The sequence below is a fragment of the Lucilia sericata genome, unplaced genomic scaffold, assembly GCF_015586225.1.
Source record: "Lucilia sericata isolate MDLA Ls3-8-SP2 unplaced genomic scaffold, ASM1558622v1 Contig000200F_arrow, whole genome shotgun sequence".
Taxonomy (NCBI): domain Eukaryota; kingdom Metazoa; phylum Arthropoda; class Insecta; order Diptera; family Calliphoridae; genus Lucilia; species Lucilia sericata.
In genome coordinates this window covers 145,001-157,382 of record NW_023994228.1, presented here as the reverse complement: position 1 = coordinate 157,382, position 12,382 = coordinate 145,001, and the positions used below count along the sequence as shown (strand labels likewise).

The 12,382-nt window shown below is 29.7% G+C and overlaps 1 protein-coding gene across 1 annotated transcript in view; it reads right to left on the bottom strand.

Moving 5' to 3' along the window:
- Nucleotides 1-1,776: 1,776 nt before the first annotated feature.
- Nucleotides 1,777-12,382, bottom strand: part of LOC119601937 (NADH-ubiquinone oxidoreductase 49 kDa subunit) — a 133,273-nt gene continuing 122,667 nt past the window's right edge. The window contains exons 6-7 of the mRNA XM_037953205.1: nt 2,731-2,918; nt 1,777-2,666 (exon numbers count right to left, since the gene is read on the bottom strand). Coding sequence (XP_037809133.1) covers nt 1,977-2,666; nt 2,731-2,918 — 878 coding nt within the window. The 3' untranslated portion in view covers nt 1,777-1,976. The remainder of the gene's footprint in view (nt 2,667-2,730; nt 2,919-12,382) is intronic.

Here is a 12,382-nt window from a genome sequence, read left to right as displayed (position 1 = left end):
GTCTATAGGAACTTTACCATAGCCAATGTTCAACAACTGTTTTGCAAATAAATGGGCTGATTGATCGTTTTGTAAGTTTACTCGCATATTTTCAGATAGTTTTTTAATAAACCGCCATAAGTAAGATGCTTTCAAACATGCGTTTACCTCGTCCGCTGGTGTTGATTGCGTTATCACAGGTAATGTTTGCCTAAAGAGCATCCCCAAAAATGTTTTCTTTACTACGCAAATCTCTCAATGTTCGATCCAATGACTCCAAAGCTTTCTTGTGCGACATTGTGCATTCATACTAAATAATAATTTTGCATTATTGGAGAACCTTTCCCATTCCAGATGATTTGTGTCTTCAAGATGTATTTTAAGATTTAATTTTAAAGCAGAATGAGCTGTTCGTCCTCCATCTAAGAAAGTGGCTTCAATTCCAGAAGAAGCGATTGCTGGTGCAATTTTACCACCTGAGCGAATTTTAGCTAATATTAGGGAAATTAAAATGTTTTTCCTGTACCCCTGAAAGCATCTAGAAAATATATCCCACCACTTTCTGCATGGAGAGCTTGTATAATAGTGTTATATACGTTTCTTTGCTGATTACCGATTTTCAGAGAAAGTTTTGTCCAATTTTACACTACTTAGCAATTCAAACACTTTAGAAGGAACAAAAATGGACTTAAATATAAACGTGTTTTGATAAAAAGTTAAAAATATGCTAAAATAAGATAAATTTAATACAAAAAAGTCGAATAAGTCAAATCAAAATGTCGTAGGGGTTTAATATCAATATAGAAACTCTTTTTTATATGATATAAAATCTTACAAACAAAAATTTTCAGCCTTTTTTTATGAAAAAGGCTTATTTGTATTTTATTGGCATATAGGTACTGGAAAAAAATTAAAAACGATTCATGGTATTGCACAGGAGACATATCGTAATATTTATTATGTAATCATGAATGACGTATTTAATATAGAAATACGATTTTTATATCATTCTTTTATGTTAATGTTGAGTTTTCCAACACTTTATTTAGTAGTATAACACCAGATAGCTGAATCAGTAGGACCTTTGTAAATTTCTTAAATAAAATTAAGAAACAATGAAGTTCATTACTTAAGAATGTTAAATTATCTATAAAATTAATTTATGATGAGATTTCGAGCCGAAAAAGTTTTAGGTCCATCTACAGATAACAACAATATATAATATTTTGATAAGATTTCTAGCAAAATTTCAATATTTGACAATCTCTCGTTATCGGCAGTTAAAAAGGGACTTAAGTGTCATGTTATGTTGACAAAAGAAAGAATAATGCCAAAATAATTTAAATTTATTACCAAAAGACCGGTAAATGCCAAATTACTTTAGTAGATCAGAGGGCCGTAGAGAGATTATTATTTGGAAATAACAAACATTATTACAAACTAATGCATAAAAACTGTTTTAATAAATATTACGTGCAATACCATGAATCGTTTCTATTATTTATTCCAGTACCTATATTAATTAAATATCGTCACCTAAAACGCAAATATCGTCACCTAAAACGCAAACGGTCCTATTTTCAATATTTCCGTACTAGTGCAAAAATCTACGACATTGCTAAGATCTTTAACATAATACCAAATTTCTTATTTGTTACGACCATAATCAAAAAAATTTAATAATCAGGGCAATCGGCATTGTCTTCAGTCATTTTCCTCTGTTTGACTTCCTTAGGATGGTTAAGCTCCTGCATTTGTCCAACGGGTTTAACTCTTATTAATAGTACTCATTCTATATACGCGCATATTATTTATTTTATATAATTTTATCACTTCATATATTACAAATAATAAATTAAAGTGTGTTTCTTAAAAAAATCACACTATATGGGTTTGAAGAATATGTACAGTATTTTTTACCACAAACAAAAATTTGAATAAATATTCGTTAACCCATCCTTTTTTAATGATGAACAAATTATATTCAAAAATAATTATTAACGATCAATTTCGCCAAAAACAACATCAAGTGTACCAATTATAGCAACAATATCGGCCAACATGTGTTGTCTACCAACATGATTTAAAGCTGCTAAATGAGCGAAGCCAGGAGCCTTTATTTTGCAACGGTATGGTCGGCTAGAACCATCAGAAACTAAATAAACGCCGAATTCACCTTTAGGGGCCTCAATTGCTGTATATGTGGCACCAGGTGGAACTTGATAGCCTTGGGTAAAGAGTTTAAAGTGATGAATAAGAGCTTCCATGGAAGTCTTCATTTCGGACCGAGAAGGAGGAGTAACCTTAGCGTCATCGGTCTTAATTTCGCCAGCCGGCATTTGGTTTAAGCACTGATCAATGATACGCAAGGATTGACGCATTTCTTCCACACGGCACAGATAACGGTCATAGCAATCACCTTTAGTACCGATAGGTACATCAAAGTCTACTAAATCGTACGCATCATAGGGTTGTTGTTTACGTAAATCCCATTTAATGCCAGAACCTCTCAACATAACTCCACTAAAACCATAATTTAAAGCTTCTTCTGCGGAAACGACACCAATATCCACAGTACGTTGCACCCAAATACGATTTGTGGTAAGAACATCTTCAACTTCATCTAAACGTTCAGCGAATTTGGAGGCAAATTCATAAATGTCGTCCATTAAACCCAGAGGCATGTCCTAAAAATTAAGAAGAATATGTGTTTAAGAATGTATATTTAATTGTAATTTTCAAACAGCATACCAAAGAAACTCCACCAGGACGAATGTAAGCAGCATGCATACGTGCTCCAGAAACTCTTTCGTAAAATTCCATCATCTTTTCACGTTCTTCAAAGAGCCAGAAAAATGGAGTCAAAGCACCAACATCGAGAGCATGTGTGCCAACAGCCATGATGTGATTGAGGATACGTGTAATTTCGGCAAACAATGCTAGGTTTTAAAACAAAAAATTAATTATTTTCATAAACAAGTTAAGTGAACTCTCTCTCCTTTTTAGAATATTCTATTGTTATACATACGTATGGGTAATTTCGTGTCAAGTGACCCAACTTTTAAAATCGATGTCTTCCGATTTGGATGAAATTTGCACTTATGTTAGTACTATTGGATAGTATGTCGGAGTTAGAGTGGGTCAAAGTTGGACATTTTGGTCATACAGAGTTTTATTCAAATGAGTGTAACTTTTCACCTATTGGTCCTAACAAAAATTGTCCAAATGAGTTCAGATACCTATTTCTTCATTGTTTCCAAAAAAAAATTATTTTTTTTAAAGGTAATGGTCTAAGCTTTTATTTGAGTAAAAAAAATTGGGGAATATTAAGTAGCAAATATTGAAAAAAATCTTAATCATAAGTTAAAAAATATTTTTTTTGATAGATATTCCACTCGTATCCCATCATAGGACTATAAAGCCCGTAAAGGAAATTGTCTTAGCTTTCTTTTGAGCAAAAAAGGGAGTTTTTTGAAAAAAAAAACAGTTATTTAAAAAAATTTTAAAAGATTTTTTGGAAACAATGACGAAATAGCTATCTGAACTCAATATTTGCTAGGACCAATTGGTGAAAAGTTACATTCATTTCAATAAAACCCTGTATGACCAAAATGTCAAATTTTGACCCTCTCTAACTCCGGCAGTTATTGACCGATATAGCTGAAAATTTGTCTCTAATATCCAATAGTACTAACCTTGATGCTGATTTCATCAAAATCGATTTTTTGAGTTGGGTCATTTGACATGAAATTGCCCATATATTAAAATTATTTGGTAATATATTTTACAAGACATATAATCATTATACAATATATTCTGCAGTAGTAATGGAAATCCACACCTAAAAATATAATTTATATAAATTATCATTAACAACATGATTACACGACTAAAGATTTTAACCTAGAGACCAGAAGCAAAATTTTAAAGTTTAAGGGCCAACCTTTAGGTGAAAGATTAGCGATTAAATTAAAATTAATCCTCGAAAGATGTTTTTGAGTTCTCAATTAGTTAATTTTGTTTGCAAGTTTAAGCGCCCAATGGAGGTGGCTTAAACTTAACCACGAAATGCAAAAGTGTAAACAGCTGAAGCAAAGAAATTAATACAATTTGTATAAATATAAACATTAAAATGTTGTATTTATTGATTAGTATAAATTATGAACACTTCAAAATACATTTTTTTTGTTATACCCTTCAACTTCCTGAGAAAATTTGCAAAATACAATTTTCCGACCATATAAAGTATACATGTGTAGTGAATTTAATATGAAATACTTTTATAAAATTATATTTAATTTCGATCTAATTAGTTTTGTTTTTTATATTCTTAATTTTTGAAATATTATAAGAATTAATATAAATAATTTGAATGAAACAAGATCGTTATAAATAAAATAAAACCTTTAATAGAAAATATATTAATAATTGATACCACATAATTGGCGATCCTGCTATTGAACCTACCATTGAATTTTGAACAAGAAAATCCAGATTATAAGGAATCTAAATAAGGGGGGTAGATGTAGTGAATTTAATATGAAATACTTTTATAAAATTATATTTAATTTCGATCTAATTAGTTTTGTTTTTTATATTCTTAATTTTTGAAATATTATAAGAATTAATATAAATAATTTGAATGAAACAAGATCGTTATAAATAAAATAAAACCTTTAATAGAAAATATATTAATAATTGATACCACAACATGTACATACATATGTATATATTCTGAATCCTTATAGATAGCGGAGTCGATTAAGCCATGTCCGTCTGTTAAAATCAGTTTTCTAAACACCCCAGATATCTTCGGGATCCAAATCTTCAATAATTCTATCAGACATGCTTTCGAGAAGTTTCCTATTTAAAATCAGAAAATTTCGTAGGTTTGGATGGCTGTGTGTTTCATTGCCTTGTGTATATTGTTTTTGTTTCTTGGTGTATTCAATTTCGTATGTTTGGATGGCTGTGTGTTTCGTTACCTTGTATATATTGTTTTTGTTTTCTTGGTGTATTGAATTTCGTATGTTTTGATGTCTGTTCAACAGACTCTGTTGGTTTCATTGCGTTGTGTACTTTGTTTTTGTTTTTTTGTGTATTTCGTTTCGTATGTGTCAGAGATACAAGCCGAGGCGGCTCAAATCGGCGGCGGCTGGCCGCCGGTAATATTTTACAAGCCGCGCCGCCGCCGACTTCTTTCGGCTCAAAAGCTAAGTCGGCTTAAACGTAGCCGCTGATAAAGATTAGAATCGCACATGTATTTCAGAACATAATTTCACCAATTTGAACGGAGTTGCCACTATTTTAAATTCTTATGGCAAATTGAAAAGAGTTGCCACACAATATTGTGCTAATATTAAAATAGTGAAAACTACTACAAATGTCCATTTTCTGCAGAAAAAAACTTATATAGAGACAGGTTTCTATGTAACAGACTATTATACAAAGATTTTTCAACATAATAAACCTTATAAGGTCAATTTCTAAAGAAAAAGTAAAATTGAGCCAACATTTTAGCCGCCGCCAATATTTTCTATAATAAGCCGCCGATCTAAAATGGTTGCGCCGCCGCCGCCGATCATTTTGCATCGGCTTGTATCTCTGCTGCGAAGTTTAATCTTGTAATCAAAAACATCAAAGGGGATTAACATTAGATTACATTTATTTTTAGATAAACTAATCTGATTATTAATTGGCATTTGATTTGATTTTGATCTCAAGAACCCGCTCTAAAAAAACCTTTTTGATCATAATTGAGAAGAGCGCTAACATATATTTATTTATAAAATCTGTTATTCCTTCTAAAAGTGTATAGATATATCTCAGCTTTAAACAACTTCTAAATTGATAGAAACTGAATTTTTATATATATATATATATATATATACATATAGATATATATATAGATATATATATAGATATATATATATATAGATATATATATATATATATATATATATATATATATATATATATATATATATATATATATATATATATATATATACATATATATATATATATATATATATATATATATATAATTTTTTGTTTAATCGTTTGGGCGAGAAAGAACGAAAACAAAGCAATTAGTTTTCAGTAATTTCCTTGGTTTTATTTACCCTTGTGCCATTTGGAATTGGTACTGGATCTCTAGAAATACAGTTGATCAATTTTAAAAGTAAAGATTTGGTTATGGAAAATTGTCAAAGTTTTCATGATCATACATTCCGAAATTGTCATGTTTTTCGAATTAAAACATATTTTTTGGAAATTGAAAGTATCGTAATTAATTAATAATGTGGAGAGTTTGGATACAGTTAAATACTAAAAACTTGGTCTATTTGAAAACTTAAATATTTAAATGTTTTAGAAACGTTTTACAGTGATCGATAAAATATTAATATATTTTCGACATACAATTTTTGGCTATTAATAAGGCACCAGAAAGCGTATTATGGACCCATCCTTACAGAATTTGGTAATAAGATTTTGGATCCTACAAAACTTGTTTTTGTTGTTTTTCATCACAATACTTGTATTTTTCGTCGTTTTCGAAAGTGGACTCTATATGGGGAGGGGAGGGGGTTGTTGTTGGTTGGTAGTATCAATTCTGAACCCATCCTTATTAAATTTGGTACACATATTTTTGTTTCTATAAATTTGTTTATGACGAATTTCACAACTATGCTGGTATTATTAAGCCTGTTATGAGCGTTAAAGTAATTTTCTGAAGAATAATTTATATTCGGCTATGGTCAACAATGAACTGATCATTAAAAAATTTTGGAGAGAGATTTTTCTTCCTATAATACTTGTTTGTGTCGAATTGCGTCGCTATACTAATATGTATTATTAAATCAGTTATGAGCGTTAGAGTCATTTTCCGAAGTAGACCTTATAAAAGGGGATTGGTCAATTATGTTCGGATCCTCTTAAAATTTGGTCGAGAAATTTTGTTCTTATAAAACTTGTTTGTGTCAAATTTCAAATAATTTTCTAGTGGTGATTTTATATGGTGGTAGGATCAATTATGGGTCGATAGTCACCAAATTTGGTAAAAAGATTTTTGTTCTTGTTTGTGTTGAATTTCGTCATAATACAGCTATTATTAAGACAGTTATGAGCGTTAAAATCGAATTTGGAAGATAGATATTGGTTTTTATAAAAGTTATAAAATATACAACTTTTAAAAGTTGTATATTTTTAAAAAATGCATTCGAATGACACATAAAAATTCAAAAAGTATTTGTAGTCAAAAATCTATAAGAAAGATTCCTTGCAGAATGTCCTGTAGATAATTAAATAAAAAATTATGTTTTTGAAGTGAATTCATAAAGTATTTCGTCATATGAAATCCAAAAAGCCCTAAGTTACATTGAACAAATTTTTTAGGAGAAGCAAAAAACCGTTTTTATTTTGCTTACGGAGATATGAAACTTACGCCCTTGAGAATTTTTTTTTCTGAAACCCAAAAGGACGTAAGTTGCATTAAAAATAGTAAGTTTTAACATTTTCAACTAAATTCAAATCGGGGTTTGTTGGTCAAATAGGCCGAAACATGGAAGTCATAAGGCTTCTTTGTTTTCATAAAGATTGGAATTTTTCTTTGAAAAAATTCTAAACCTGTTAAAATAATCTCTATATTGCAAGGATTCGCTAAAAGTGCCATTTTTGTTTTATTTGATGCCAACTTATAACTTTTCACAGTTTTGAAGTTAGAAATTAAAAATTTTCATGAATTTTAAGGTAATTTTTGAACATAACCCTTTAGAATTTCTTTGATAGGGACGCTAATTTTAATTGTAGGAGTGTAAAATTTTCATAATCAATCAAAAAGTGGATTTTGATTTTTTTGTAACCTAGGGCTTTTTGGATTTCATATGAAGATTTGTAAAGTTTTAATAAACAAAAATTGTGTGGCTCTTTTAAAACATATGTTTTGTAAACTGTAAATTTTGGCTCTTCCGACTCAAAAGTTTGCCGACCCCTGCACTAGACTATTCTATCAGCAGTGTTCCTTAAAATACAAATTTTGTTGTTGCATTTTAATATTTTTCATCAGAATTTGCAGGTCAATGAAATATTTTGCATTTTAGAATTCGATCTTAATTTAGTAATGAGTTATGCGCGTTTAAGTGATTTTCGAGAGGGACCTTGTGTGGGAGCTATGACCAATTATGGTCCGATCCAAAACAACTTTCATAGTATTATGTGGTTTTAAGTGATTTTCTGAAAGGGACCTTGTATGAGAGCTATGACCAATTATGGACCGATCGGAAAAAAACTTTCACAGTGATATTTCTTTGCATATGAGCAATTCTTATACCAAATTTTATATGGACATCTTAATTTAGTAATGGTAATATTTCTGTATATAAGAGCAATACTTGTACCAAATTATATAAGGATATCTTCATTTACTAATGAGTTATGTGGTTTTAAGTGATTTTCTGAAATTTCACAGTAATATTTTCGTGCATATGAGCAATATTTGTACCAAATTTTATGTGGATATCTTAATTTAGTAGTGAGTTATGCGCGTTTAAGTGATTTTCGGGAGGGGACCTTGTATGGGAGCTATGACCAATTATGGACCAATCAGAAAAAACTTTCACAGTGATATTTCTCTGCATATGGATACCTTAATTTAGTAATGAGTTATGCGCGTTTAAGTGATTTTCGGGAGGGGACCTTGTATGGGAGCTATGATCAATTATGGACCTTTAGGAAAACAAATTCACAGTAATATTTCTCAGTATATGAGCAATACTTGTGCCAAACTTTGTATGAATATCTTAATTTAGTAATGAGTTATGTGCGTTTAAGTGATTTTCGGGAGGGGACCTTGTATAGGAGCTATGACCAGTTATGGACCGATCGGAAAAAAATTTCTCAGTAATATTTCCGTGCATATAAGCAATGCTTGTACCAAATTTTATATGAATATCTTAATTTAGTAATGAGTTATGCGCGTTTAAGTGATTTTCGAGAGGAGACCTTGTATGGGAGCTATGACCAATTATGGTCCGAATCAAAACAACTTTCATAGTAATATTTCTGTATATAAAAGCAATACTTGTACCAAATTTTATATGGACATATTTACTAATGTGTTATGTGGTTTTAAGTGATTTTTTGAAAGGGACCTTATATGGGAGCTATGACCAATTATGAACCGATCGAAAAAAATTTCACAGTAATATTTTCGTACATATGAGCAATACTAGTACCAAATTTTATGTGGATATCTTAATTTTGTAATGAGTTATGTGCGTTTAAGTGATTTTCGGGAGCGAACTTTGTATGGTAGCTATGACCAATTATGGACCGATGGAAAAATAATTTCACAGTAATATTTCTGTATGTGACAGCAATACTTGTACCAAATTTTATATGGATATCTTAATTTAGTAATGAAATATTTGCGTTTAAGTTATTTTCGGGAGGGGACTTTGTATAGGAGCTATGTCCTATTGTGGACCGATCCAGAAAATTTTTTCTCTGAATGAATTCTATTGACATAAGATTTTAATTTGTAAAATTTTGTAAAGATTTCGACATTGTGACGGAAGTTATTAACAAAAAACCCATTTTCCGGGAATATGTACTTTTGTATGGGAGGTATATGAAATTGTGGATTTTCAGCAGGAATCAAGCTTTTGAGTAGAAACGTATGTATGGTGATTTTTATGGAATTATCTTGCACAGTTTTTGAGAAAATTACATCAGAATGTGTAAAAAATGCTTATTTTTTCGAGGTTGTTTCAAATTTTGATTCATAACTTTTCCCGGTGTGAACCGATTTTGCTCATTTTATAAATAATATTTTTATATGTATATAAATAATATGAAATAAAACCAAACTTTAATATTGGGATTTAATAGACCCCTTGAGGTATCTAAAAATAATAAATTTTGTTATAAGGATCTGTACTTAAAAGTTCCAAGATGTATTTTTGGTATCGTTCTTATGTTTCTAATTGAATTGTATGGATATTAAGTCTCTTTTCGTACCACTAGGATCGATATTTTGCTACAAAGTTGACTAGTATACATTCATGTACATATTAGCACTAATATATTTTAAATTTTCAATACATTATATCGGTATACAATTCCAAAACATGCCTTTACAAAACGTCATCTTATACAGTAGATTTCAGTTTTTACTATTCGTAACTTTCACGCTTATGTTGCCCATTACAATAACACTGTAAGTCCAAAAAAATTGGGATTTAATAGATCTCTTGAGGTATCTAAAAATAATAAATTTTGTTATAAGGATCTGTACTTAAAAGTTCCAAGATGTATTTTTGGTATCGTTCTTATGTTTCTAATTGAATTGTATGGATATTAAGTCTCTTTTCGTACCACTAGGATCGATATTTTGCTACAAAGTTGACTAGTATACATTCATGTACATATTAGCACTAATATATTTTAAATTTTCAATACATTATATCGGTATACAATTCCAAAACATGCCTTTACAAAACGTCATCCTATACAGTAGATTTCAGTTTTTACTATTCGTAACTTTCACGCTTATGTTGCCCATTACAATAACACTGTAAGTCCAAAATTTTGGGTTTATTTTGATCATAGTAATCAATGTTTAAACAGATATCGATATTTTTGAGTTACACCATAATGATATAGTGGCATGCAGCCTGGAGGTCATTGGTATATAAAAATAATGATTCTACCATATTGAATGGTGTTTCTTCGAAGCATGTTTTGGAGTTGTACACTTCCACAATACATTGAAAACTTAAAATATATAAAAGCTGATATCTAAAAGAATATATTCAAGAAAACTTTCCCCGAAAATTTTTGACCCTAGTATTTTGAAAATGGACTTAAGTTCCAATATATTGAATTAGCGACAGAATAATGATATCAATAATATATCTTGGATCGTTTAAATACAGATTCTTGTAACAAAAATACTATTTTTAGATACTCCAAGGGGTCTATTAAATCCCAATATTAAATTTTGGCTTTATCTCTGGAAAAAAGAGAAAATACTACAAGTATTGCCAAAAATCGCCATTTTAATGATATTACATAAAAAGAGGGTACAAATCCCCAAAAATTGTGGACCAAAAATATATCATTTCGGTTGATAGTAACCCCTTAAAAAATTTAAAGCATAAAAACCATTCGATTCTAAAATTTTTGTTTCGTATAATATGATCAAATATGAAATACAGGAAAAAACTTTTTTAAAAAAAGCTAATTTTATTTTAATTAAATGTAAATTTTTCAAGTTTTAAAAAGCGTGATATCCAACCTAAGGACTGTCTAGACAATATAACAAATTAATTTATTTTTTTTGCACACAGAATATATTATTAAATTTGGTTTCTTTTCATAGTTTACATAAATTTGAATACTTATGAGAGACACTGTACTTTTGTATAAATGGATGTATTTTTGAGAAACAATGATGAGACAAAAACGGTGGTTTTACTCTTTAATGAACTACTCAAAATTGTCAAATTAAAAGTTGTTTTGTTTTCTCTGTCAAGATTCAAGGATTCTTCATATTTTTTAGGACAGAAAAAAACTTAATTTTGTTATTTTTAAAGGAATTTTAAATCTTTTAATGAGCCCAAATTTTTCATGATTTTGTGCAGAATTTTTCACAATCGTTTCAAAGTTTCTTCAATTGACTGTACTATTTCAAATAGAAAGAAAATCGCTTGAAATTTTGTATGGTTAATGGTACGTATTTTTGTAGTTAATAAAATGCCCCGTAGCCTTTTGCCTCTATACACCAGGAGCACTACAATTCAAAGTACAGTGTGACCGACTTTAAACTGAACAGTTCTTTAAGTCTACTGCACATGGGAAAAATAAAACAACTAATTTGAAAGTTTCCTTAGTTCCCTACCAATGATTGAGAATGCTGATTTCAGTATAATTTCTCAAAAAAAAGTTTCCTAAATGTTTCAACAAATTAGTCAAAATTTCCTAATTAAAGCTCATTTTCAATTTGTAAATTTTTAAGGGACATTTTGGTCCAGAAACTGACTTTAAGTATTGAACAAAATGCAGAAAAATATAATAACTATTTTATCGTTTTAAGCTAAATTTTGACATATATTAAAAAAGTATAGTCATTACAGATAGAAAAATATTCTCGTTACTTTTAGAAGAAACCCGGGCAATGCTGGGTATGCGCAGCTAGTCTATCTATATATATAAAAGAGTAGCGTTACTGACTGACTGATTCATCATCGCACAGCCCAAACGGCTGAATCTAGAATCATGAAATTTTGACAGTAGATGTGTTTTGGTTATGTAGATCCACTAAGCAGGGATTTTTGAAAATTTTTACATTTACGGGTAAAAAGGGGAAAAAACGGGTACAACAGGTTTTCTTAATTATCTT